This window comes from Chaetomium fimeti (assembly GCF_033439085.1).
Source record: "Chaetomium fimeti strain CBS 168.71 chromosome Unknown B0H64scaffold_4, whole genome shotgun sequence".
In the NCBI taxonomy this organism is placed as follows: Eukaryota; Fungi; Ascomycota; class Sordariomycetes; order Sordariales; family Chaetomiaceae; genus Chaetomium; species Chaetomium fimeti.
The window spans coordinates 3,469,425-3,494,039 of NW_026944332.1; the positions used below are offsets into that span (position 1 = coordinate 3,469,425).

The following is a 24,615-nucleotide window of genomic DNA, read 5'->3' on the forward strand; positions in this document are numbered from 1 at the left end:
CGGCGCTCCGTTGGCCATGGCTCGCCAGGGCTATCTTACCCCGCGGTGGGGGCCCACGGGTCCTTGTTGAGACCCCGGTTGCGCGCATCACTCATGGTTCATGGCTGTGCGCAAACGTTGCACACGGCTGGCTGGATCGTGGCCCGCATCTCTCATCAGTCTATGCCTAGCTTTCTCCTCGGTGTTGACGGTCCGAAACACGCGGGAGAAATGGGGGGGATAATGGCATGAAACGGCGGTGATGGTTTCCATAATTATATAAGGGAGGGCACATCGCCCCTTCCGCGCTCTCAAGTCCCGGACAAGCACCTTCTCTGTCTTCATTTCATCTCCCATCCCCCTCTCACCTTCCCTCCCACACACAGACAGTCAGACATCATGTCTCTCCCCAAGGACTTCCAGTGGGGCTTTGCCACTGCCTCGTGAGTTTGCCTCCTCTCATCCTACCCTCCTTATTCGTACCTTCCGCTAGTAGCTTCCACACCTGAGCTTCAGTAGGAAGCAGCACCCTTCCATGTCCAGTCTTTGAACCCTTGACTAACACCAGTCTCTCCCCCCCTTCCCAGGTACCAGATCGAGGGTTCCATCCATGAGGATGGCCGTGGCCCGTCCATCTGGGACACCTTCTGCAACATCCCCGGCAAGATCGCCGATGGCAGCTCCGGTGTTACCGCCTGCGACTCGTATAAGCGCACCAAGGAGGACATTGACCTGCTCAAGACCATCGGTGCCCGCGCCTACCGCTTCTCCATTGCCTGGTCGCGTATCATCCCCATCGGTGGCCGCAACGACCCCATCAACCAGAAGGGCATCGACCACTACGTCAAGTTCGTTGACGACCTGATCGAGGCCGGCATCGAGCCTTTCATCACCCTCCTCCACTGGGATATCCCCGACGGCATCGACAAGCGCTACGGCGGCTTCCTAAACAAGGAGGAGTTCACGGCCGACTTTGAGCACTACGCCCGCGTCCTGTTCAAGGCCATCCCCAAGTGCAAGCACTGGATCACCTTCAACGAGCCGTGGTGCTCGTCCATCCTGGGCTACAACAGCGGCTACTTCGCCCCCGGCCGCACCTCGAACCGCGCCAAGTCGGCCGTCGGTGACAGCTCGCGCGAGCCGTGGATTGTCGGCCACAACCTCCTCGTCGCCCACGGCAAGGCCGTCAAGGTGTACCGCGAGGAGTTCAAGCCCACGCAGGGCGGCGAGATCGGCATCACCCTGAACGGTGACGCCACCCTCCCCTGGGACCCCGAGGACCCGGCCGACGTCGAGGCTTGCGACCGCAAGATCGAGTTTGCCATCTCGTGGTTCGCCGACCCCATCTACTTCGGCCACTACCCCGAGTCGATGCGCAAGCAGCTCGGCGACCGGCTGCCGGAGTGGACGCCCGAGGATATTGCGCTCGTCAAGGGCTCCAACGACTTCTACGGCATGAACCACTACACTGCCAACTACATCAAGCACAAGAAGGGCGTGGCGCCTGAGGATGACTTCCTCGGCAACCTCGAGACGCTCTTCTACAACAAGAACGGCGACTGCATCGGCCCCGAGACCCAGTCCTTCTGGCTGCGGCCGCACGCCCAGGGTTTCCGCGACCTGCTCAACTGGCTCAGCAAGCGGTACGGCTACCCCAAGATCTACGTGACGGAGAACGGCACGTCGCTCAAGGGCGAGAACGACATGTCGCTCGAGCAGATCGTCGAGGACGACTTCCGCGTCAAGTACTTTGACGACTACGTCCGCGCCATGGCGCTGGCCTCGTCCGAGGACGGCGTCAACGTCATGGGCTACATGGCCTGGTCGCTCATGGACAACTTCGAGTGGGCCGAGGGCTACGAGACCCGCTTCGGCGTCACCTACGTCGACTACGTCAACGACCAGAAGCGCCACCCCAAGAAGAGCGCCAAGAGCCTCAAGCCCCTGTTCGACAGCCTCATCCGCAAGGAGTAGGCGGGTTGGGTTGTTGGGTGATGAGTGGTTGTGTTTGAAATGGGCTAATGATGTATGCCATGTTTATGCCGCAAAAATGCTGGCTCCTGTTTCTGAGGGAATCCCGTCAGGGTTATTATGATAGTTATGATTGAGCGAATGTTGAATCTAGCGTTATTTCGTCACTCAGTGTCTGCTGTGCTGTGATCTGTGAGAATAGTTAGTAACGTTAGTTGTCATTTTTGTTTTCTTTTGTTTTCGTTTTATTTTCCTTTTCTTCTTTTGTCGTTCATTCTTTTTTTTTTTGGCTCTCTTTTCTTTCCTTTTTTCATTCTTTTTCTTTTTCTTCTTTTTTCCCTTTCTTTATTCTTTTCCCCCTCTTATTTCCCCCCCCTTTCTTTTCCTTTTGATATTATCAGTCCAGTTGTTACAACCTTCGGCCTCGAGGCCTCGACGATTGCGAACGATCTCCTTCGTCATCCCTGGCCTCGAAGGTTCGCTTCCGACCACGCCCCCGTTCCTTCCCGCCCCCCTCCTCAGCGATCACATAGGCGGGATCAGGGCCAAACTGTGCTAGTAGCCCAGAGGGAGAGTCGGACAGCGCCCCCTCGTCAAGACGTCCGCCCCCATAAGCACCGCCAGCAGCATCACGCCCTTGCTCCCCCCCGGCCTCACGTCCGTCGTGGCCACCGTCCAGGATCCCCCGGCAGTCGGCGGGGCCCACCTTCCTAACGCTCGGGATCTGGGTCTCGGCGTCCCGGATGCGGAGGCGTCGGGGCACAGTGGTTCCCGATAGGAAAGCTGAGGAAAAGACAAACGGGCTAAGGATCGTGTAGGCGAAGCGGGCAAAGAGGCACTCCTTCGAGAGGCCAGGAGGCAGGGCGTGCAGGTCGCGGTTGTGCCAAAGACCCGCGATCTGGCCGTTGGGGGAGGGGACGACGACGTGGATCAGGAGGCGGGTTTGGGGTTGGGGGTCCCCGTTGTCAACCTCGTGCGAATCCGAACCCGGACTCTCAACCACCTTGGGCACAAAGCAGAGGTAGCGCTCGTCGAAGACGCGGTGGAAGTCGGAGCGGAGGGGCACCAGGTTTGCAGGGGCGTCCTGGGGCTGCGTAGAGAAGAGGAGCATCGAGGGCTGGCCGTAGTAGTCCATCCGGTTGAGATCCCACCACTCGCGCTCGTTGGAGGGGACGCAGTGCGCGACGTCGACGCCGTAGGAGTAGTTGGTTGCGACGCAAAAGCTGGCGCGTTGGCCGACGATCATGGGCGGGAGGTTTGCATTCGTTTGTAGCTGCAGGCGGGTCCAGTGCTCGGGGAGGTCATGGTGAGGGAAGGTCCAGTCCGAGAAGCGAGGGTTGATGGGGTATGGTAATGAGAGAGATGTAGGATCGGAGGAGGCGTCGCCCGTAAGCCCGGATCCCGACGCCGGGAGGTGGAAGTAGTAGCATGGGTGGTCTCGAAGGATACCGTCCGGGGGCCGGTCGACGCGTGACTGCCCAGACTTGTCGGTGGAGAAGCAGCCGGACCACTGATTGCAGGCTATGAGGCCACAGGCGGCGAGGGCGGTGTCGAAACAAACACCGCCGTCATCGAGGCGGGGAAGCGATAGGAAGGTCGCCGAGGTAAAGTCACCGTCGTAGCCAGGGTGGACGAAAGCGATGTTCGGTTGGGATGCCGAGATAAGATAAGGTGGAATGGCAGCAGGGTCGTTTGATGCAGGTCGGGGCCGCATGCTCTACAGGGAGGCGACAATGGCCGCTTTGGGAAGCTTTTTTGCTGAGACAAAAAAAAAAGAGATACTCGAACGCGCCGCGTTGTCTCGACCGTGATAGAAATCGAGACTCGCTCTCGGTTACCCGAGCATCAGTAGTCCAAAAATAGCCGAACTCCAAATGCAATGCAGGTGTCGACCATGGAAACTTCAAGTCCTCGACTGCAGGAAGAAAACGAAAGTCATCCTGAAATGTAAAGAAATTAGATTTACTCCATTTACTTTTCTTCTACCTCATTTCTCTTATTTTATTCCTTTTTTTTCGGTTTATTTCTATTTGTTCTTTTTGCTTGATTCCTTTGTTTCTTTTCCAGTTCGGCTTTTTTTGGCCAGAGGCTCGCTCCGCCCCACACAACCCCAACACCAGCGCGGGGTGCCGTTTTACCTTACCGAATCGGGTTTAGCGTGCAAGGCATCTTGCACCGCGGGCCTGGAACACAGAACGAAACGGAAATGCGGAGAGAAGCCGGGGTTGTTGCCGTGACGGCGCGGCTGGCCGAGGAATTGGAGATGGAAACCGGACGGCAGGAAGCTGGAGTTCGCCTTTGCAGTTGCCGGTTGACTCGAGACGGAAACACTTGAGTATATACCTATATAACCCCCTCTTTTTATTCCGATTGAGGCATCAAAGGCCCCTACACAACAATGTACAGAATACCTACCTAAGTATCCTCGATCACCGCTCGTTCCCTCTCTTCTGCGGCTTTGATCGGCACGAAGACACATCGGAGCTGGCCCGTGACAATAACTCCGGAGGAGCTTCCTCTCCAACACAACACACAACACCTTTCTTCTCTTCTTTTCCCGAGCTTACATCCAAAATCAGTCCACTCTCACGGCTTCCCCGTTGCCATAATTTCGCCATCAAACCTTCAATCCCAATTCTTATCCCGACCGCCAACTCTAGCCATCTCATCCCACATTCTCCCAGACAATCACCATGTCCTCCTCCGCTCCCTCCCGCCTCCGCAGCCTCCTCAACCACCTCCTCCCCCCATCACCCCCCAGCCCACACGAACAGGAACAACAACAAGGCCAATCACGGGACCAACAACAACAATCACCACAACCACCACCGCAACCAACCCCCCCTCACCTCTCGCACCTCTCCCCAACCTTCTTCCTCGAGCGCGCCGCCGCCATCGAGCCGCGCGCCGAGGCCGTCTACCACGTGACGGCCAACGGCGCCGTGCTGCGCCGCTCCTACCGCGAGCTGGCCGACCGCGCCCGCGGCCTCGCCTACTACCTGCGCAAGCGCGGCCTGCGCCGCGTCGGCATCCTGGCGCCCAACACGCCGGCGTTTTTGGAGACGGTGTATGGGGTGGTGGCGGCGGGGGCCGTGCTGGTGCCGGTGAATTATCGGTTGAAGGAGGTGGATGTGAGGTATATCTTGGAGTTTGCCGAGGTGGATTGTGTGGTGGTGGATGGGGAGTTTGAGGGGTTGTTGGGGGGTTTTCGGAGGGCGAGGCCGGGGGTGGAGGTGGTTGTGGATTTGGTGGGTGGTTTTGTTTTGTTGTTGTTTGTTGTTGATTTATTCCTTTTTTTCCCCGGTTTTTGTTCTTGTTATTTTATTTTCTTCCTTTTCGAGAGCGAATACGGGTGACGGCCGGCTAATTCGATCCGCAGGACACCGATGCTACCGAGGGTGAGTTGTGCGGGCCGTTCGATGAGGCCGTGCTTGAGGGGTTGCTCTACGACCAGGAGACGGGGAGTAAGGGGTGGGCGGATCTGGTGTCGCAGACGGTCGCCAACGAGGATGATATGATTGCGATTCCGTTCACGTCCGGGACGACATCCAAGCCGAAAGGCGTGGTGTACACCCATCGGGGTGCTTATCTCGCTTCGCTGGCAAATATCGTCGAGTCCGGGCTCAACGTCCCGGACGGGAGGTGTAAATACCTCTGGACCCTGCCTATGTAAGTGCACGCCCAATATGGTACGGAAGCACCACCCGCTCACCGACAATAGGTTCCACGCGGTCGGCTGGACATTCCCCTGGTCCGTCTGCGCTGTCCGCGGCACACATGTCTGCCTACGCAAGATCGACTACCCCCTGATCTGGAAACTCCTCAAAGAAGAAGGCATCACGCACTTCAACGCCGCACCGACCGTCAACACCCTGCTCTGCGCCCACGCCGACGCCGAGGTTCTCCCCCGCCCGGTTCGGGTGACGGTAGCCGCCAGCCCGCCGACAGCACACCTCTTCGAACAAATGACCAACCTCAACCTGCTCCCGGTCCACGTCTACGGCCTGACGGAAACCTACGGTCCCATCACGCGCGGATACATGCTGCCCGAGTGGGACCAACTCCCCAAAAACGAGAAATACGGCAACATGGCGCGACAAGGGCACGGCTTCCTGACTGCCCTCCCGGCGCGCATCATCAAACCCGACCAGCCCGAGGGCGTGCTGGTGGACGTGGCCAAGAACGGGAAGGAAATCGGCGAGATCGTGTTCTCCGGGAACATCTGCTGCAAGGGCTACTACAAGGACGCCGAGGCGACGCGGAAGCTGTTCGCGGGCGGCGTGCTGCACTCGGGCGACCTTGCGGTCTGGCACCCCGACGGGAGCATCCAGATCCAGGACCGGGCGAAGGACATTATCATCTCAGGTGAGCCCCCTCCCCCTAGCCTCCTGATCCGAGCCCCCACTAACCACCCACCCCCCACAGGCGGCGAAAACATCTCATCCGTCGCGCTCGAGTCCATGCTCGTCGAGCACCCGGCGATCCTGGAAGCGGGCGTGGTGGCGGTGCCCGACTCGCACTGGGGCGAGCGGCCGAAGGCCTACATCACGGTGAAGGTGAAGGGGAAGGGGGGCGGCGGCGGCGGCGGCGCCCAGACCGACCTGCGCGGGGCCGAGGTCATTGAGTGGGCGCGCACCCACAGCGCCATCAGCAAGTTCATGGTGCCGCGCGAGGTCGAGATCGTGCGCGAGCTGCCCAAGACGAGCACGGGTAAGATCAAGAAGAATGAGCTGAGGGAGTGGGCGAAGAAGGGCACGCCGAGGGAGGCTTTGGTGGGGTGATGGTGTGGTGGTGGTGGTGGAGTTTGGACGCGAGAATATTGATATCCACAGACGCTTGGGTCGGCGCTTTCCGCATCATATAGCTGGTTGGATATTATGCACTTGTGATGATGGCCATGGCCCTTGAAACGAGATCAGCCAGTTCATGTCCTAGTGGTGGTGAGATGATATGTATGCAAAGACCGGATACGGTGTGTGGTACCTGGGGTCGAGTCACGATCCATAATCACACTCGAGAAGACCAGGCCACGTCGCGACTGATGGATTTACTTAAAGAAGGGAGCGTATGAACTCCCCGAAGGAGAAAGCGTCTTGCTTTTAGAGATTTGGTCACAGGTGTTTGGAGGTTTCGGGTAGAAGAGGGTGTCGTGAGGGGGGAGATGTGGAAAATAAGGACAAAAGGGCAAAAACGCTAGAAATATATCTAGGAAACCAAGAAAAGCTAATCGAGAATGGCACTGAGGTTAGAAAAGGATTGAATAAAATGGTCTACCTCCTGAATCCTGATACTTACAAAGCCCTAACCCTGAGCCAACTAAATGTGGGTGTCAAGGTGTTGAGGAAAAAAAGGTTGTAAATGTTGATCGCAAAACACCAACGATCACACATCCTCATCAAAAATTGAAGCTAGCGATTACTCGTTTCGATCGAGTGACCTCCGGGTTATGAGAGGATTAAAGAAAGATCGTCTACCTCCTGACTGTATCCTGATACTTACATGGCCCTAACCCTGACTCAACTATAGGTGTCGAGAGAAAAAAGGTTGTAAATGTTGATCACAAAACACCAACGATCACACATCCTCATCAAAAATTGAAGCTAGCGATTACTCGTTTCGATCGAGTGACCTCCGGGTTATGAGCCCGGCGCGCTTCCGCTGCGCCAAATCGCTTTCTTTGCTTCCGCTGATGCTTGTTGGAACTCGGAACCGGGGGGGTGCTTGATAACCGGTCCGAACTGAGTGCGCAGGGGGACTGTGAGTGGCCGTGTTCGTCTTTTTGTCTGTTGTGACTCATTCCAGTTCCGCCGCCGCAGGGGTGAGACAAAGCCTGGCGTGGGGTGCCAGGGATTGGTCAATGGAGCCATGTGGGATCGGTTCGGTTCGGCATCTGGACATCTGCCCTGCCCTTGTGGAGATGTCGAGAGCCGCGGTGGTCACTGCTTGATGATTATGGGGACATAATGGGGACTTTCAGGGTTCATATAAAACAGCTTTGCAGCCTTGCAGCCTTGTAGATGACACAGGGAAGACAGGAGACAGGAAACGCACTTTCTTGCCGGTTACACAAACACCTTCTAAGAACTTGGCAAAGGGACATACAAAACTGACCACAACGCCACCCCATCCTCTGGGGCGGAGGGCATCCAAAGACATCCAGCCAGACAATGATAGAACATTAAGTACGGGTATTGGTATGCGCATGAACTCATCAGTCATAGAGAGACCGACTAAGGGGTATACGTAAAAGAGACATCATAAATAAAAACAGGTTCCGTGGGGATGTTAAGCTGTGACGGCGGCGGGGGGTTCAACGGGCAGCGAGTCTGGCCCGTCACGCGATGGACTGGCCGTCGTTGGGGACGCAGGCGCAAGTTCGGGGTCGGGTATTTGAATGTCAAGCTGCAGAGGTTAGCACCCATCAACCGCAGCAACAGAGACTCAGTGGCCGGACATACCGTCATGTATCCCGTCCGCCGTAGCGGCACAATCTTGGGTGGAATCATGCCCTCATCCGAGTCCATTCCCTTCTCCATGTCGGAATTCCACTGCTCGATCCACTCCTCGAGGCTCCGGAGGCGCGCCTTGGCAGCCGTGAAACCAAGGTCATCCCAGAGCCACCCGGTCGCCAAGCCCAGCACGTTGTCGAGTATGTTCCTCCAGGCGTACGGGCTGAAAATGGGGACGAGCTCCCCGTTCAGCTTGTCGATGATGCGGCGGAACTCGCTTTCTGAGACCCCCGCCGGGTCCAAGATATCGGGATACAGATTGGAAAACGTGGGCGCAAGGTCACCCTCGAGCAGCCAATCCCGCCGGACCCTGATGATGCGCGTGTTCGCATACTCGGGAGAATCCGTCGGGACATGCGGATTCAAATGCGGATAACACGGGTGCTGTGGCCCCCATTCTTCTCCGTTGTCTGGCGGTTGATCTGGGTCGCCCATGATAGACGAATCGCTGGAAGAAATCGCCGACCCGATGCCGGATATCCCGGAAGCCGTCGAGTGGCGCTGATTGAGAACGTCTGGCCCGCGTTCTAGATCGGGCGTGAAGCCATCCCCGACATCCTCGGGCGGCGCCATGACTGCTTTTCCTTTGCCCTTATCTTCCTTCTGCTTTGACCCCGGCCGGAAGCTGAGCCCGAGCGGTGCTGGTAGCTTCGTGAAGCTTAAGCCTCTCCCCCTGTACTTCCGGGTCTCGGGGACCACCAGGTGCGCAGCGTGTCGGCTGGTTGAGGGTCCTGCCTCTGGTTCCTCGACCGGCGATGGCGTGTGGCTCGCACGCTTCCCGTCGTACGAATGGCGCAACGAGGGCGGCAGGCTGGCGCGCTGCTCGGCCCCGGCGACACGATCGAGATGGAGACTGGCCCTGTTGGATAGCGCGGACCGGACCTCGCGTTGCTCCGGGACTGTCAGGAGCGGGTAATCGCCGGCGGAAGTGCCGGTGGCTTCGAGCGGGTACTCGGTGACGTCGGGCGTGGGGCGCGCAAGCGGAACCGGCGGAGGTGGCGGTGTGGACAGTCGCCGCGGCCGGCTTGTCGGAGGTGCTAGGTTTCTCGGAGTCGAGTTGGTGGGATTCCAGAGACGCGCCGGGTGAAGCTGCCTGAGCGGGACACCAGCACGGCGGGTCCGGAAGGGCGATTGCAGAAATGTGTCCGGGGCGCCGCCGAGGCCCCTTCGTAGGAGACTGTGTTCTCGCGATGGCAGGTCCTGGGCTACTGGTAACAGGGCAGCGGGTGGGGAATTGGCGGGTTGTTGCGACGGAGACGACAGGTTTGAAATTGCTGCTGTTGGCAATTGAACTTCGGTCGCTGCATCGAGGGCAAGCGCTTCGTGGGGCCGGGGGTGGGCAGCTGGTGCCGTGGGTGAAGCCGTGGGGAAGATCTGGCAGCGGCGGCCGCCGAGACGGCCTCCGAAGAGCTAGGATGCCGGTTTCCCCCCTTCTCCGGGCAAGTTATTCTCCGACCGGTCTTCAGAACGTGGGGTCCTGGTCGGCCACTGTTCTGCTAAAACCTCCAGCACACCGAAGAGCCACAAATTCCAATGCCTTTCTCCACCTGCTCAGAAGCAGGCTTGAAATTGCCCAAGACTAGCGCCAGGTAAGCGATTTCAGTGGCTCACGTTTCACAGCGCGTCAATGAAGATGCAGGCTGTAAGGAGGAAGGTCAGGAAGGCGCTGCGCGAGAGTGCCGCAAAATGGGTGGGTTCAATTGGGTGTCTGAAATTTGCCAATATGCCGGCGCGATCTTGGTGGTTTTCGAGGGGAATTCAAGCCGCCCAAGCCTCAGAAGTCAAGGCTATCTCAAAAGGGCTTAGCGCATGTTTTCGTTTGCACTGACCACAAAAGCCAACGCGACTCGCTAATCGGAATAGGCAAGCGCAACCCCCTTGCTCAAGCTTGTTGCATCCTCCATCTCCTTTTAACTAACTAAATCCAACTATCGAATTCGAGAACGCAACTTGACCTCGCAGCCCGTTTCCATAGCCGCAATTGCAACCTTGTCCCCCGGAATGACGAGTTGGCAGCTCTCCGCCATTCCCTTGCTTATCTTTATCACCCAGGTAACAAAGCACGCAATACTTGGTAGGGGATCAGTTGGGCTTCATGTTAAGGGTTAGGGTTAATTAAGCAGCAAGCACAACCGAGCCCTGCCGACGATAACTACCAGGTACCTCGCGTTTGTATTCTTCTGGTCTTTATACTCCCTTGGGACGGGCGATTTGACCTCATACCCATGCCACGTTTCGCGCTAGGGATTCCCGGTCTACATTTATACTGAGGCACCGCGTTATGATGTTCTTTCGGTGCTTATGGTGGCTTCAGGGGTGGGACACCCCGCCATAATCCGGTTTGGGAAGTCACAAGGCGACACACGCATATCAGTCCCAGGCAGGCGGCTCACGAGTCGACTTTCCCCTTCAAGACGAACAACCTACCTTCAGGTCGTCAACTCTTCTCAGCACTCATCCATACCCCCATGATGACTGATAATATCCGCGACGTGGTTCGACTTCAAACGCGACGTGACGGATGAAGTAAAACAACAGTTCGGCCTTTGCTAATTCTTCGATTACGTCACTGCCATCCAGTCCACTCAGACCATTCATCGCCTCATCCACTTGGACAGAATTGCATTGCAATCAGCGGCAACACGTGCGATAAAGGAAGGGGTCACTTTTGAACCCGTCCTTGCGTCGCAGTCATTCGTTTAATTTATCATGACGCCTGCCAGGCCGGAGACCGGCAGCCCGGCCGTTAGCTCGTCCGCGTCCTCGGCTCCGAACTCTCCCGGAGTCCTCCGTAGCCGTAAGTTGAGCGATCGTGCTAACATTGGAGGTATGCGCCGCTCCTCCACGGCTGGGCCACTTGAACCCGGACCAGGAATAGCCCCCGAGAACTACATCCACCGCCGCAGTTCGACTTTTTCGCAATACAGCATCAATGAAGCAGTCCACGATTTCCAAGAAGAGATTGCCGATCCCGGGCCGGACGTCAACCGCGAGCCGACAACATGGAAGTCGTTATTGCCTATCATATTTGCCTCGGTTCCTCCCATCGCTGGGTTATTCTTCACGAACGGGTCAGCCTTCTTCAGCGACCTCATCCTGCTATTTCTTGCTACCGTCTTCCTCCACTGGTCCATAACGGCGCCGTGGTAAGTAATATTTAGCCCCTTACATTCGTGCGGCGGAAACTGGAGGACAAATATTCACGGTTCGTAGGAAATGGTACAACTTAGCCCAGCAGGTCCGGGCGGACAATGAACCAGCCTTCGAGGAGTCACTCAAGGCACAGGGCGACGAATCGCCGACCAAACCAGGCAGCGACTCCGAATCGCTAAATGGCCCGCATCGGCCAAAGGCGGACAAGTACGACCGAACACGCCAGGCGGACGCCGCTCTGGACCGGCTACAGAGTCTTGAAACCATGGCACTGGCAACATGTTTCTTGGCCCCTGCCTTCGCCACCTACCTCCTCTACTCTGTCCGGTACCTCCTCAGCCCTCCATCAGAAAGCCTGGTCTCCAGCTTTAACGTCGCCATCTTTTTGATGGCGGCCGAGATTCCACCACTTTCCCATTCGATTAGGCTGATCCTAGCGCGGACGTTGCACCTGCAGCGGATCGTCAACACGAATCCGTACCGGGTGGTGCCGGTCACTGCCTCCAATTACCGCGAACTCCTGGCCCGGGTCAAGGAGCTCGAGGCGCGGACGCTCGAACAGTCGGGGAGGGCCCGTTGCGAAGGGTGCGACTGCATCGACAGTCAGAAAAAGCAACATGCGGCCAGGCAACTGCGTGAGGACGTGACGCGAGACGTGCGCGCCGCCGTCGGCCCGGAGATCGACGGCGTCATCCGTGCCGTGAGACGCTACGAGAGGAAGACCAGCACCCTGACCGACGAGACGGAGCGCCGGCTGGCCGACCTGCGGCAGCGCCTCGACGACGTGATCGCGCTGTCGGCCGTCGCCGCCAGGAACAATGCCGGCGGATGGGGCTTCCTGGGAACGCTGGCCGCCGCCGGCTGGCTGGCGCTCAGCTTCCCCGTGGCGGCGGCGCTGACGTTGGCCTCGCTGCTCTTAGCGCCCCTTGCCAAACCGCTGAACTGGATTAGCAGCCAGGGCCGGCGGGTGAGGGCTGAGGCCGAAGCTCGGGATCAGGGACGGTGGAGGAAAACAATCGGGAATGGGCAGGCACAGGAGAATGGGCAACCACGGGCGCGGTCCTCGAGGCAGGGGCGATCCGTCTCGACCTCTTCGGCCGTGGCTCCCCCAAGGTCGAGTAGGATGAAGTCGGGGTGAGGCCAGCTGGCTGCTGCGTGTATTTTTCTTTTTTTCGGTTGATGTATGTATGAGACAAGCGGGCATGGCGGGCTCGGCGTCGGATCCTTTGAACATCGTTTCTCGACTTGTGGAATATCATGGCCTTTCAGCTGGGACCTTTACAGGTCGGTGTGACAATCTGCGCGACTTGCGGATGTCGATCTCTGTTCCATCGACCAGTTGTTCGACCGCCGCTGGGAGAGAATGGCTTTGCGGTCTTCACTTTGCAGTTCTTGGGTACCTAGTTATGTACATATGTACAGTCCGGGACCATGTACACTCCGGGTAGCCACTGGCTGACTGACCCACTGGCTCATGACTAACTAACTATGTACATAATCTGTACACAGTAACTTATTGACCCACTGACTGACTGAAACATCGCAGCATCTGGAGAAGCATCAGAGACAGGTTGACTTGTCTCTCGGTAAGTGGAGGAGATCCTCGGTACGGTGTGTGGGAAATCACTGGGATGAATGTGGGCGGTCGGCCATGTGTTTTTGGAGACGTGGATGAGCAGGTGCCCGGTGGTGTGGTTGTGGTGATTGACATACCTGGATGTGTGGCGGTGAAAGTCTTGGGGGTTGTGGTGTTGCGGGGCACGGGCAATAGGGGTCTTGGGGATCGGTGAGGTGACGGTTGCACTTGGGTGGACGTGCGTTTGTCTCGCGCCTCGGTATCAAGCCTTGGCACGCAAGGAAAAGTTCAATGGTTTGTTGATGGTCATTGGATCTTTCCTTTCTTTTGTTTTCTCCGCTTCTTTTTCTTCTGTCGGGTTAGAGGAGGGCGCGGAGATTTCGCCCGGGGCCGGAGCAAACGGGGTTTTCGGGCCAAGGTTCAAAACGGGTTGGCCTCGGTCTCAATAAAGGACGCAGATCAAAGTAAATCAATTCTTCTTTGGCGAAGATCCTCAGCCAGGACCTGGCCCGGTTGTGTGGGACTGATTGTCTTGGTTAAGCTGGTGTCGTGAGCCGAATCGATGTGTTTCGGACGTTCACTGTCATGTTGAGGCGAGTCCACTGTGGTAGTGACCTAGATACTGCAATGGATAACAGAGGACACACATGGATCCGTCCACGTCCGAGTATTTGTTGTTTCGATCACCCGATTTGTTCAATGTGTATTCGTACAGAATGCACAGTATGGAATCGCGAGACCCGGGTTTAAGTGGTGTCCGGATCGGGAAAGCGCATCGGAAGATACCGAAGTGGGGTTCATGGGATCTGGGGCTCGATGTTCGTGTTCTGGGAGGTTTGGAACAGGTTGTTTTGTCCCAAAGGTAATGCGCTTTGATGGTAATTTCCCCCGACTTTTCTTCTTCTGTTGCTTCTTGTCTAGAATCGAGTTTTTTCTCTCTCGACGGGACACGAAAGGCCCGATGGCATGCGTTGAACTGTGTGTCCGTGCACACGAGATCGACAAACTGATCTGTTACATCCCGCGGCTTGGCGACGCAGGGTCCTGCGTGGAAGTTAACTTGAACTTCGGCACTCGAAGCCTCAACATCGACCGTCCGAGATCGATCGGCTCTTCAACGCGGAGGAGTTTTCAACAACCCAACACATTAACCCATCCAATATATCGCACCATTTACCAATGGCCACAAATTAAAAATGCCCGACTAATGCAAAAAGAAAGAAAAAAAGAAGAAGAAAAAGAGAGAGAAACTTGGGACGACAGACCGCTTGGTCCCGACTGACTCGGTTGTTTACAGGGCGATCGAGCGGCGCTAGCCCAACACTCGCCAGTGCGATACCGTTAGTCCCGTTACACATTCGGGATGCTTTCCCGTTTGACCCGAGTTAACTAGTAGTTTTGTCTCAGTCGGAAAATTACGGCTCGTCGCAAATCGCAGACCCGTCCTCGGGCTCGGCCTGCAACACGACAAATTTGGCATGCTTCGAAGATGGAGGCTTGGGGAAAAGAGAGACTTGTCATTGCAGACCACAGTGAGTAAGAACTGCAGATGCCCCCAAATTCATTCTCATACCACTCGAGGCCGACCAGCACGACCGATGAAGACATTTTCCCGCGGAACAACGACGAAAAGCATCTTTACCCCTGTCGCGGTCCCCGGATTCGACCGCATCAAGCCCTGGACCCTGACCCCCTGCACGGTCTTATTTTCAGCCCTGGCGCCTTCAATGCAACTCAAAACCCGACGTCGAGTCGTCGACGTTGTCATCCCTGCTCATCTCCTGCGCGATGCCGCCGTCGACTGGGACTGGCTGTGGCTTGGCCGGCGTACTGCACCTCACAGCGTTCCGTGGGCGCACACACAAACACCACCGGATAGCCTCAACAACCACCTCAACGAGCTGGGGCTCGGACTTCTGCGGCTAAGCTGCAGTCTTGCTTTGTGCGTCTAGCTGTTTGCCGACCCAGCGACCCGGACATGCGTCCGTTGTATGATACTCATCATGTTGTACGGGCTGGCAGTGCCACTGAGAAGGCCTTCTATTTGCCCTCTCGCATCCCGCCCTTTCGTAAACGCGTTGAGTTGCTTCGTCTCTGGCTTGTCTGATGTTTACCTCTCCCGTTTCAACTCTAGATGAACTAGATCTGGCCGTTCATTTTACCCACAGAGAGCCGCTAATATGAGGCTTCCGCGAACTTCACATCCTTTGTTTTGTTTGTTTTTCCTCTCTGCTGTCATCGCAGCCGAGGTCTTGGGTCATGGAAAAAGGCAAGAAACAAGCATCTCCTCTAACTTGCTGGGCCCAACGGCGACAAAAGATGCGCAGGGTACGGCACCGGTGCCGACTTCCTCTGCCGGGCTGCAAGGTGGCGCGGCGTTATGCAATGGTATGTGGTCTTGACAAAGATCTTACGAATCGCAGCTGAGAATGTGAAGCTACACTCCCCGACAGTCAGCTTCCCTTCAAGCCGACAATCACACCCGGTTGGGCCGTCGCTGGCACCATCCTCCTCGGCACCGGCGTTGCCCACGCACTGGTCGGTATTAGGGCGAAACGAGTACACACCTTCTTCAGTGCCGCCTTCCTTGCGGCTCTCGGGACAACCCTCTTGATACTGTATCTCATGACTCCCCCGGCTAGTCTTGCAGTACAAGGCGCTTTTGTAGTTGCTGCGGTTTGCACCGGCGCGGCGCTCGGTGGGCTCGCTGTTCTATTCAGGGACCTCGCCGAGTGTCTGGGTTGTCTCCTCGGTGGATTCAGCCTCGCCATGTGGCTGCTGACCCTCCACCCCGGCGGGCTCGTCCGTCACGGCGCCGGCAAGGTTGTGTTTATTGTTATCTTCAGTTTGACGGGTTTGTGCTTCTACTTTAGTCGCTGGACACGGGTACACGGTCTCGTGGCTTGCATATCCCTTTCCGGTGCAACCGCGGCCATCCTCGGCATCGACTGCTTCAGCCGCGCAGGGCTCAAAGAATTTTGGGCCTACATCTGGGAACTGAACGACAACCTGTCCCTCGACGGCACCGTCACATACCCGTTAACCCGCGGCATCCGCGTGGAACTCGCCATCACCATTTTACTGGCCGTCGTCGGCGTTATCTCGCAGCTCAAGCTGTGGCAGCTCATTCAGGACCGGCGCAACAAGAACAAAGATGAAACGACCGACGAGGAGTTAGGCTTGCCGGATGAGGAGGAAAACATAGGACGGCAAGTGGAAGAGGTGAAAAACCGCGAGCGCCGCGAGTGGGAGCGTGTGTATGGAGAATGTGGGAGTATCTGCCGCCGGTTGGCGGACAGTGCCCTGGGAGGTATGGAAGGTGAGAGGCCCGATGGCCACAGCCAGCGGACTTCGCAGGCTTCTACAACCAACTTCCGGACTTCGGCCGGGCCCTCAGCGAAAGTAGGCCCGACGGATTCTATCATAGAACGAGACGCCGGAACCGGCGGGGGGACGGTCATGGTTGTTGAGGATGATGTGGCGGAGGGAGAGGCGACCGATATTGCTACTCCAAAGAATGGTGATGACGGTCTAAGTGAGACTCCGACGGCTCCAGCGACGAGCCCCGGTTCGCAATCCGGTCTTGAAGAACTAATTGCCCCTCTTCCATCCAGCATTTCCGCCGGCTGGAATGGGAAAGACACAGACTCCCAGGTTGTTGAGGTGGAGGACAGGTCCTCTATAGCGGCTGTCACAGGCGAGGAACAGCCATGTGCATTGCTCCCTGATTCTGAAGACACACTGCCGCGGGAGGACCAGGCGGGTTGCCGAAAGCGTTCATCTAAACTCGCGAGAGTAAGCAATTTAGAAAAGTACGTAGCTACGGGGAGATACGGGGTGCTGGTTTTGCCAACCAAGGCGATGTCGGACGACAGAGACTCCGTGATTGCGGATATGGATGACGAGAGCACGAGCGGTGAAGCAGAGACCGCCGTCCTCGACTGGGCGCTGTGTTGGCCCGATCGAAGTTCGCCATCAGACTCGAGTGACGAGAAACAGGAAGACACTGAAGCGCTGCGACAGCAAACCACAACACCACACACGACCGACGATGCCGGAGAGAGTGGACCGAGCTCCCCACCATTGGGAGGACTTCATCAGCTAGCAAGGGCCGAGTCTCTCTCATCAAACACGGGAAGGCCCCCGGCCGTGATTTTGAATGCGGTGAGACAGACCCAAGCGGTGAGTGAGTTGGCGCCCCATACTCGGAGAGACACCGGGTTGGGATCGACGACATCATTTCGGCCCATCGTCGCGCGTCTCACGAGACTTAACCTCCCACCTGCCCTTCCGGATGTTGCCTTGACGTACCGGACAAACGAGTGGACAAAGCACCTCAGCATTGCCGAGAAGCCCGACCCAGAACTACTTCGACTTCCTGAACCCACCACCCCAGAACCTCTGAACGAAGAACCCGCGTATCTAGATATTGTCGAGCTACAGCAGACAGCCGAGACCGGTGCCCCTCCATCAGCTGCTCTAGGAATCTCTACTATTGTGTCCAACTACCCGCAACACGCCACATCCAAGAGCATCTCAACTGCGTCGCTCCCCGACTCAGATATGGCCATGTCCAACCCGTCTCCAGGCTCGCAGCCTGAGCCTCGCCCTTCTCATCAACGCCCCACCCCCGCGCCGTTGAAACGCCAGAGCACAAAGTTCCCGGTCGACTCCATCGTTGAGAAACAGGGCAACTCTCGGCGTCACTCGGCATGGCCGCAGGGAACCGCCCAGACACAGGCAGCGGGCGCTTCCGGCCATCGCCGCTCAACATCGGCGTCGTCGATGCCAACACCCGATGTTCCGCACAAGGCGTACCCCCAAACCAAGCACCCCAACATGATCGGCATGCGCGAGAACCTCCTCCGCTCCCGCGCCTCGGGCATCCTAACTCCCGTCAGCGGCAACGCCTTCCAAGCCCCTCCGAACCCCTCCCCCGCTCACCACGCGCCCGCCGGCGCAGGCCGCGCCCACAACTACCCCGTACGCTCTCCAACCCCGAGCAGCCAACACCGCCCCTCGCCCAACCGGCGCCCCTCGGCCGACGTCGTCGACCTAGACGACCTCCCGCTCTCCCAACGCCGGTCCATCATCCGCCACCGCCAAAGCAAAAACGCCACCAACCTACGACCAACAGCCCACTCCACCTCCTTCGACTCCCACCAACCCCGGCGCGGCGCCAGCGCCGTCCCCACCGTCATCCGCCACGCGCAGCTCGCCAGCTTCCGCAACAGCGTCGCCGTCGACCTGCGCCCCAGCTCCCCCCCCAGCGTCTCCGAGCTGCGGCGCATGTCCTCGTCCGCCACGCTCATCGACCTCCACGGAGCAGGAACCGGCGTACCAGGAGGCCTAGGCGGCAGCAGCCCGCTGCTGGCCAACACGGCGGCGCTGGGCGTGGCCGGGGTGACCAAGCCGACGCCCACCGCCGACAAGAGCCGGGCCGAGGCCATGCGCAGCATTGATCTGCAGCGCGGCTACCTGCTGGTGGAGAAGGCGGCCGAGGCGCAGCGCCGCGAGGCCGAGGCTGCTGGGCGCGTGCAGTTCCAGCGCGACTTTGAGGAGCTGATGAGGAGTGGCGTGCTGATGGGCGCGCATCGGGATGCGATGCGGAAGATGCAGGGTGGGGTGAGGGCGTGAGTTGTGGGGGGGTTGGGGTTGTTGATAAGGGGAGGTGGTGGTAATTGGAATATGTTGATGGTAATTTGGTTTTGTGGAGATGGAGATGGATGGGGAGTGAGGAGTAGGGGAGGCGAGCTAGGATAAGATGATTAATATGGTGCTGTGCTGGTAAGGTCATGATAATGAGGCGAGGGACGTGGTTTCGTGGACTAGTTGTTGTCGTCGAATATATATACCCGTATACTAGCTTTTTAATAATATTCTAACATCCCATCTTCAGTGGCTTCATGGGTGAGGCAACACGGTATTACGCTCATTGTATATGTAGCTGCAGTGAGAGTTGACTATATACGCGCCCACGTAGTGTCTATTATCCACGGCTCGTTTTCAACATCCCACGTTAGCTCCCATAGAGGCCAACAACCTGTCTAATGCAAACGCCTAGAGTTAAAACAACAGAAACAATCACAATGATTATTAGGCAGCATCGATCTATGTAAAAACGGAGCATATTACACGGTAAGTGTGCCTCCTCCGACACAAACCAGGGGTTTCACAGCCGGCAACAGCCAACACAATATATGCTAGTAATAGGAAACCGACAACGCCATCACATGCTTCTGACCATGACAGGTATCGAAAAAGAAAACAAAGAGAAAAAAGAAAAGACGCTATGCCATGAGAGAGACCGACCGAAAGAAAAGAAACCAGGTATCCGTCCGTCCACTCGCAAAAAGAAAGACGCCGCCATTTCTAGGTGTCGTCAGCAAACCCGCGGCGGGCACCAGCCCACCCTCTCACCACACCACATCAACCATATCACAACCTCTCCCCACCCCCACCCAACGCCCCATCCCCCGTCGTCCTCGCCCTCTCCAACAGCCCCCCAAACACGGCCCCATCGGTGGTCTCTCTCCTTGTGACCGTCGCCCGCCTGACAACCGTACTCCCACCCCCACTCCCACCCCCACTCCCACCCCCACTCCCACTCCCACTCGCACTCCCGCTGCCACTTCCACTCCCACCAAACAGTCCCGCCAGTCCAAGCGTCTGGCTCAGACTCCGCGCGCGGCCCCTCAACCCGCCCTCCGTACTACTACCACCACCTCTCTCCCCGTCCACACCACCACCCTCCGCCGCACCAACACCCCCATTACCATGCCCATGGCCGTTACCGTGCTCATCCGCCCCATCAAACCCCTGCCCATACCCCTGATGATGATGATGGCCACCATGACCCTGCCCATGCCCGTGTAAATGCCCGCGCATGGCCATGCGCAATTTATCGCCCACCACCGCGCTGACGGTGCCGGAGAAGGGCGAGGGCGAGTACATGTGGGACGGCGGCAGGCGGGAGGTGCTGGCGGGGGCGCGCGGGGTCATGGGCCGCTGATCACGGTCTCTTTCCCGGTCTCTATGATCTCGGTCGAAGAAGTGGGGTGGGGATGTGGCGGCGCTGGCCGTGCTGCCGAGCGGGGTGGCGGGGGTGGTTCTTGTTGTTGCGGAGGACGAGAGTGCTGCTGCTGCTGCTGCTGTGATGTGGGCGGGTTCGAGGAGCTGGGGCTCGGAGTAGGAGGTGAGTGCTGCTGCTGCTGCTGGGGTGGCGGTGAAGTAGTCGGTTGTGATGCTGGTGTCTTGCCAGGGGTTGGAGAGCAGGGGGGCGTCGGGGAGGTCGTCGTCGTTGTTGTAGTCGTCGTCGAGAGGATGGCTCTGGCGTGGGTGGATGCTCGGGAACGAGCGCGGGGTGGGGAGGCCCGTGTCGTGCGTGTCGGAGAAACTGACGCGCGAGGCGCGGGAGGAGCCCCCGGATCGCGATGGGGGGTCGCGACGGCGGGGTTGGGGTGGTGTGGGCGGGGGCACGCGGTCCTGCTCTGCGAGCCCGATGGTCTCCTCGATGCCCTCGGCGTCCGAGAGCGTGGGCTCGTCGTCGTCATCCCGCCGCGACCGGCCGCTGGTGATCAGGAAGACGCCGAAGAAGGTGAAGAGGCAGCCGCCGATGAATTTGATGGCCTGCTCGCCGGTGGTGCGCTCAAAATCGCGGTACAAGACGGCACTGCCGATAATCACGGATAGCGTAAAGAGCACGAACTGGATCGGGATGACCTGAGTGGAGTCAAACCGCTGGAGCGCCTTGTTTAAGTAGCGAACTTGCATGATGGCGGTGGACAGCAGGATGAAGAGCAGGACGTAGGTAACAGGGGTGGTGAAGGCGCCAAACAGAGTCGAGGACAGCATCGAGGACACACCCTTGGTTGCCAGAACCGTGTAGCCACCTAAACAGTTAGTCTCACACAACTCAACACTGCTCGGGTCAAAACATACCGAATAGCCCCACGAGCCCGAGGTCCACCAGGATCGTCCTGTGCCCATACTTCGGGCTCAGCCACATGAGCAGCACAATCAGGCCACAGCTGACGCCCAGGTAAATCTCGAACTCCATGGTGGTGATGGCATCCCACACCTCGTGCGGCCCCAGCTTGGTCTCCTCGGTCTCGGCGCTCAGCACAACCGTCACGGCGCCCGTGATGGCGACGATGACCCCCCAGAAGTCCCGCTGGCGGAACACCTCCTTAAAGAAGATGGGTGCGATCACGCAGTTGGAGACCAGGGCCACCACGCCGAGCGGGCTCACGATGGACGCCGGAGCGAAGCCGTACGCCAGAAAGTTGCCCATCTCGCCGATGGTGATCAAGACCTGTCCCAGCCACCAGTAAGGGTCCTTGAGGTACGTCGAGGCGACCTTGGGCTTGCCGTCGTCGTGGTCATCGTCGCCATCGGCCGAGCCATCCGACCGGAAGGACTGCGCGAGGGGCTCCGTCTCGGACGATTCGCGCACGTCGTCATCACTATAACGACCGCCGCCGTACCCGTTCGAGCCGCCGCCGCCGCCGTTGGAGTCGCCGTTCGCAGCGCCGTACCGCCCCGTCCCCTGGCCGTGTGTCCCGCGGTCCGCGTTGCGCATGGCCTGCCGCGCGCGCTCCCGTATCTGGGCCTTCTTGCGGTGCAGGCGGGTGTGTGCGTAGCGCTGGACGTTGAGGGCCAGGGCGATCAGCACGTTGCCGCAGATGGCGGTGATGATGCCGATCAAGCTGGACCAGTTTTGGAGTTCGCTGCCGGGGCTGCCGGGGCTGCCGTCGCCGTCACCGTCATTGTTGCCGTCGCCGTCGGAGGGCCATGCGGGCCATGAGGAGAGTTCGCTGCGCCCTATGCTGGGCGGTGATGGTGGGGGGAAGAAACGCATGTTCCTCTCTCTTTATCTCTCTCACTCTCTCTCTCTCTCTCGCTGTGGGCGTCTGTTGCCTGCCGGTGCTGGGTTCGTTCACCGCACGGTGGTGGTCGCCGTGGGAAAAGAAAAGGCGCACCGGAGTCGCAATTTGAGTTGGCAGATCATCGGCGCCGGTCGACGAAACCGAGGAACTTAGGGTAGGTTCGTTATCGGCATGCGATGGGATGGGGTGTTGGCCTCTCTGGGTTGGCACCGTGCCAGGTTGGAGGTTGGGTATTCGCAGTACGGATAAGGTACTTTCTTTCTCTCAAATTGGACCGAATCGCGATTTCTGTCAGGTGGGAATCTTCAGCACAGTGCAGCGACGAGTAAACAGCGGAAATATCATCGAAAATAAAGACACAGAATAGCAAGCGACGCGGTTTCAAGCAGAGCAATCTTCAAAAGTTAATGGCGATACCTAGGATAGCTAGGTCGTGCTGGAGTCGCGCCCTGTTGGTTAGGTCGTGCCGCTCGCAGCGCGGAGTCTTGATTACCTACAAAGAGTACGAAGGTACGAATAACTAACTCCAGGGTTAGGTTCGTTACCGAGACCCTGGGCCGTTGCGGGCTGAACAACCTGAAGCTAGGGGCTTGGCGTTGCGCATTCAATCTGCAATGCACTCGCCACACTCGAGCCACATCTAAGCCACATGCTAGTTATGCGTGACGTCTGGAAAGCAAAGAGAAGGAAAATGGGAGTCTTTGTCGGCTCGTTGGGGGTCTGACTTGGAGTTACCCCTCTCACCTTGGATTCGACTGCTTAATTCTTGGATGAACTTCCTGACATGGCTTCCCGTCCTGCAAGAATGTAGTTGTCGTTAGGTAATCGTGGACCTGAGGTCCGCAGCTTGCCGGGCATCCGAGTGGAGAATTTTCTTCATAATCCAATCAGACCCCTGACCCCAGGTACGTGCTGCCAAGTCCGGGCTCCTGCAAGTCCAGCCTCGATGATCTTGTGACGCAAAGAGCTTCCCGAATTCTCAATCCAGGGGCAAGAAAAGAGCGGTCCGAGAGAGTGTGAGACACAGGATTTGCAAAACATGCAATTGCGCGATGCCAATCATGTTAAATTATGGCTGCTAAGAAATTAAAAGGTACTACTGAGAGATTAAACAGCTGACAGCTCACAGCTGAGCCGAGAAGTTTTTTTTTGCGAATCCAGTTCGAGAAAGCAGTGTTTCAACGCCAGAAACCCTTCGGTCATTTTTCCAAGACCGCTTGCCCAGATCCGTCGTACCCTTGTCCCAAAAAAAAAAAAAACTTTTGATGTCCGTTCCCTTGTGCCTTTTTTGTCCCATATTCCCAATATTAGTCATTTGCCTGTTTTGTTTTGCTCCTTTTGTCCCATCTGTTTTCTCCGTAGATCACCTGAATGATCGCTCTGATGAGCGACCAGAAGAACGCCGTCGCCCACATGGCGCCGTAAACGTCCTGCCCAGCCCCATCCACGCTGGCTCCCCTACGGGAGCCGTACCCTCCTGGCTCGAGCCCCACAGCTTCTGAGCCGGCGCGCACTCCTCAAAGTGGCCCATGAACCCCTGCCTAGAGTAGAACCTGTCCCGGAGCTCCAGGTGGTCGTCCAAAAAGTCGCCCTCAAAGGCGAGCTGGCAGCCCTTGCACGAGACGCCGGACTGGACCTCGCCCGTCAGCCGGTCCAGGTAGGGCAGGCTGGTTGCCGCTTGGAACCGCAGGGTCAGCGAGTCGGGCCACCGGCTGGCGGCGGCCTCGGCCTCGGCCTCGCCCGCCCCGCTCTCCCGCAGCGCGCCGAGCGCGTGCTGCACGGCCACGATGCTCCGGCGGCTGTCCGGGAGCGTGTGCAGGACGGGCAGCCGCCGCTGCAGCGCGCCCGAGTCCACGCCCGTCGCGTCGGCCACGCGGCTCACGTAGCTGACCTGCATGGCCGGCGCCGACGCGAGGCAGGTGAGGCAGCAGCGCGCCGCGGTGGGCAGGAACATGAAGCCGCCAAAGGAGCCGCACAGGGAGCAATCCTGGGTGGTGAGCGTCGAGTACACGTCCAGCGCGTTCACGTGGGATGCGAGGCCTGTCCGGAGGAGCACGCAGAGGCCCTCCAGGGCGTGGGCGCTGAGGTGGCGGAATTCCCGGATCGAGGTGAGCACCTCGCGGGCGGTGCGGTTGACATGGCTGAAGCGGACGGCCGAGGTGACGTCAAGTTCGAGGCAGATGAGCGAAACAATCTCAAAGGGGAGGCGTCCGAGGCGTCCTAGGTCGTAGTCGAAGTCGGAGTGGCGGGACTTGTCGCCCAGGGGCTGGAATACGGTAGATCGGACGGCATCGTGCTGGCTCGGGTGCACAGTGACGACGGGCAGCTCAAAGTCTGCCCGGCTGTAAGATGTGACGCCGAGGATAGCGTCGGCGTCCGGTCTTGGCGCCGGACCCGCCGCGGCAGTCTGCTCGGTGTGGGAGGTGTGCGATGTCGACATATTGTCCAATTGTGATGGTAAAAAAACTGTTGAAAAACAGGGACGAAGAGGAGCCCTTCTCCGGACAGATCCCCGTGGAATATATACAAAGAAACGGCC

General features: G+C 58.2%; 8 protein-coding genes and 1 non-coding gene across 9 annotated transcripts; 5 read left to right on the forward strand and 4 right to left on the reverse strand.

The window, feature by feature from the left end:
• Window positions 1-233: 233 nt before the first annotated feature.
• B0H64DRAFT_165338 (glycoside hydrolase superfamily) lies at window positions 234-2,156 on the forward strand. Its single transcript, XM_062798670.1, has 2 exons — window positions 234-422; window positions 567-2,156. The coding sequence occupies exons 1-2, from the start codon at window positions 379-381 to the stop codon at window positions 1,951-1,953; spliced, it is 1,431 nt and encodes a 476-aa protein (XP_062659718.1). The 5' UTR covers window positions 234-378; the 3' UTR covers window positions 1,954-2,156.
• B0H64DRAFT_165339 (uncharacterized protein) lies at window positions 2,157-3,738 on the reverse strand. Its single transcript, XM_062798671.1, has one exon. The coding sequence runs from the start codon at window positions 3,662-3,664 to the stop codon at window positions 2,360-2,362; it is 1,305 nt and encodes a 434-aa protein (XP_062659719.1). The 5' UTR covers window positions 3,665-3,738; the 3' UTR covers window positions 2,157-2,359.
• Window positions 3,739-4,227: 489 nt separating this feature from the next.
• Window positions 4,228-6,853, forward strand: B0H64DRAFT_397652 (uncharacterized protein). The gene is made up of 4 exons (XM_062803890.1): window positions 4,228-5,198; window positions 5,330-5,619; window positions 5,672-6,315; window positions 6,376-6,853. The coding sequence occupies exons 1-4, from the start codon at window positions 4,644-4,646 to the stop codon at window positions 6,729-6,731; spliced, it is 1,845 nt and encodes a 614-aa protein (XP_062659720.1). The 5' UTR covers window positions 4,228-4,643; the 3' UTR covers window positions 6,732-6,853.
• Window positions 6,854-7,551: 698 nt separating this feature from the next.
• On the reverse strand, window positions 7,552-7,623 carry B0H64DRAFT_t87. The gene has a single exon. It is a non-coding gene; the product is annotated as a tRNA-Met (tRNA).
• Window positions 7,624-8,235: 612 nt separating this feature from the next.
• On the reverse strand, window positions 8,236-10,486 carry B0H64DRAFT_461193 (Golgin subfamily A member 7/ERF4 family-domain-containing protein; the record flags this gene model as incomplete). Its single annotated transcript, XM_062807495.1, has 4 exons — window positions 8,236-8,352; window positions 8,409-9,869; window positions 9,974-10,038; window positions 10,405-10,486. The coding sequence occupies 4 exons, from the start codon at window positions 10,484-10,486 to the stop codon at window positions 8,236-8,238; spliced, it is 1,725 nt and encodes a 574-aa protein (XP_062659721.1).
• A 564-nt stretch (window positions 10,487-11,050) lies between these two features.
• Window positions 11,051-12,938, forward strand: B0H64DRAFT_165395 (uncharacterized protein). The gene is made up of 2 exons (XM_062798672.1): window positions 11,051-11,605; window positions 11,673-12,938. Exons 1-2 carry the CDS (start codon window positions 11,169-11,171, stop codon window positions 12,748-12,750), a joined length of 1,515 nt encoding a protein of 504 aa, XP_062659722.1. The 5' UTR covers window positions 11,051-11,168; the 3' UTR covers window positions 12,751-12,938.
• A 1,586-nt stretch (window positions 12,939-14,524) lies between these two features.
• Window positions 14,525-15,254, forward strand: B0H64DRAFT_165414 (uncharacterized protein). The gene has a single exon (XM_062798674.1). It carries the CDS (start codon window positions 14,667-14,669, stop codon window positions 15,138-15,140), a length of 474 nt encoding a protein of 157 aa, XP_062659723.1. The 5' UTR covers window positions 14,525-14,666; the 3' UTR covers window positions 15,141-15,254.
• B0H64DRAFT_165407 (uncharacterized protein) lies at window positions 15,163-19,078 on the forward strand. The gene is made up of 2 exons (XM_062798673.1): window positions 15,163-15,576; window positions 15,626-19,078. The coding sequence occupies exons 1-2, from the start codon at window positions 15,369-15,371 to the stop codon at window positions 18,823-18,825; spliced, it is 3,408 nt and encodes a 1,135-aa protein (XP_062659724.1). The 5' UTR covers window positions 15,163-15,368; the 3' UTR covers window positions 18,826-19,078.
• A 548-nt stretch (window positions 19,079-19,626) lies between these two features.
• On the reverse strand, window positions 19,627-24,516 carry B0H64DRAFT_442537 (magnesium transporter NIPA-domain-containing protein; the record flags this gene model as incomplete). Its single annotated transcript, XM_062806651.1, has 3 exons — window positions 19,627-21,080; window positions 21,130-22,011; window positions 23,550-24,516. 3 exons carry the CDS (start codon window positions 24,514-24,516, stop codon window positions 19,627-19,629), a joined length of 3,303 nt encoding a protein of 1,100 aa, XP_062659725.1.
• Between the last annotated feature and the right edge of the window lie 99 nt (window positions 24,517-24,615).

Bases quoted from the DNA above. Each gene is read 5' to 3' on its own strand.
- B0H64DRAFT_165338 (XM_062798670.1), top strand. From the start codon at position 379: ATGTCTCTCCCCAAGGACTTCCAGTGGGGCTTTGCCACTGCCTC. The intron at 423-566 runs GTGAGTTTGCCT...CCCCCTTCCCAG, and splicing joins TGGGGCTTTGCCACTGCCTC to GTACCAGATCGAGGGTTCCA.
- B0H64DRAFT_165339 (XM_062798671.1), bottom strand. From the start codon at position 3,664: ATGCGGCCCCGACCTGCATCAAACGACCCTGCTGCCATTCCACCTTAT.
- B0H64DRAFT_397652 (XM_062803890.1), top strand. From the start codon at position 4,644: ATGTCCTCCTCCGCTCCCTCCCGCCTCCGCAGCCTCCTCAACCACCTC. The intron at 5,199-5,329 runs GTGGGTGGTTTT...TTCGATCCGCAG, and splicing joins TGGAGGTGGTTGTGGATTTG to GACACCGATGCTACCGAGGG. The intron at 6,316-6,375 runs GTGAGCCCCCTC...CACCCCCCACAG, and splicing joins GAAGGACATTATCATCTCAG to GCGGCGAAAACATCTCATCC.
- B0H64DRAFT_165395 (XM_062798672.1), top strand. From the start codon at position 11,169: ATGACGCCTGCCAGGCCGGAGACCGGCAGCCCGGCCGTTAGCTCGTCC. The intron at 11,606-11,672 runs GTAAGTAATATT...CACGGTTCGTAG, and splicing joins TGGTCCATAACGGCGCCGTG to GAAATGGTACAACTTAGCCC.
- B0H64DRAFT_165414 (XM_062798674.1), top strand. From the start codon at position 14,667: ATGCTTCGAAGATGGAGGCTTGGGGAAAAGAGAGACTTGTCATTGCAG.
- B0H64DRAFT_165407 (XM_062798673.1), top strand. From the start codon at position 15,369: ATGAGGCTTCCGCGAACTTCACATCCTTTGTTTTGTTTGTTTTTCCTC. The intron at 15,577-15,625 runs GTATGTGGTCTT...GAGAATGTGAAG, and splicing joins TGGCGCGGCGTTATGCAATG to CTACACTCCCCGACAGTCAG.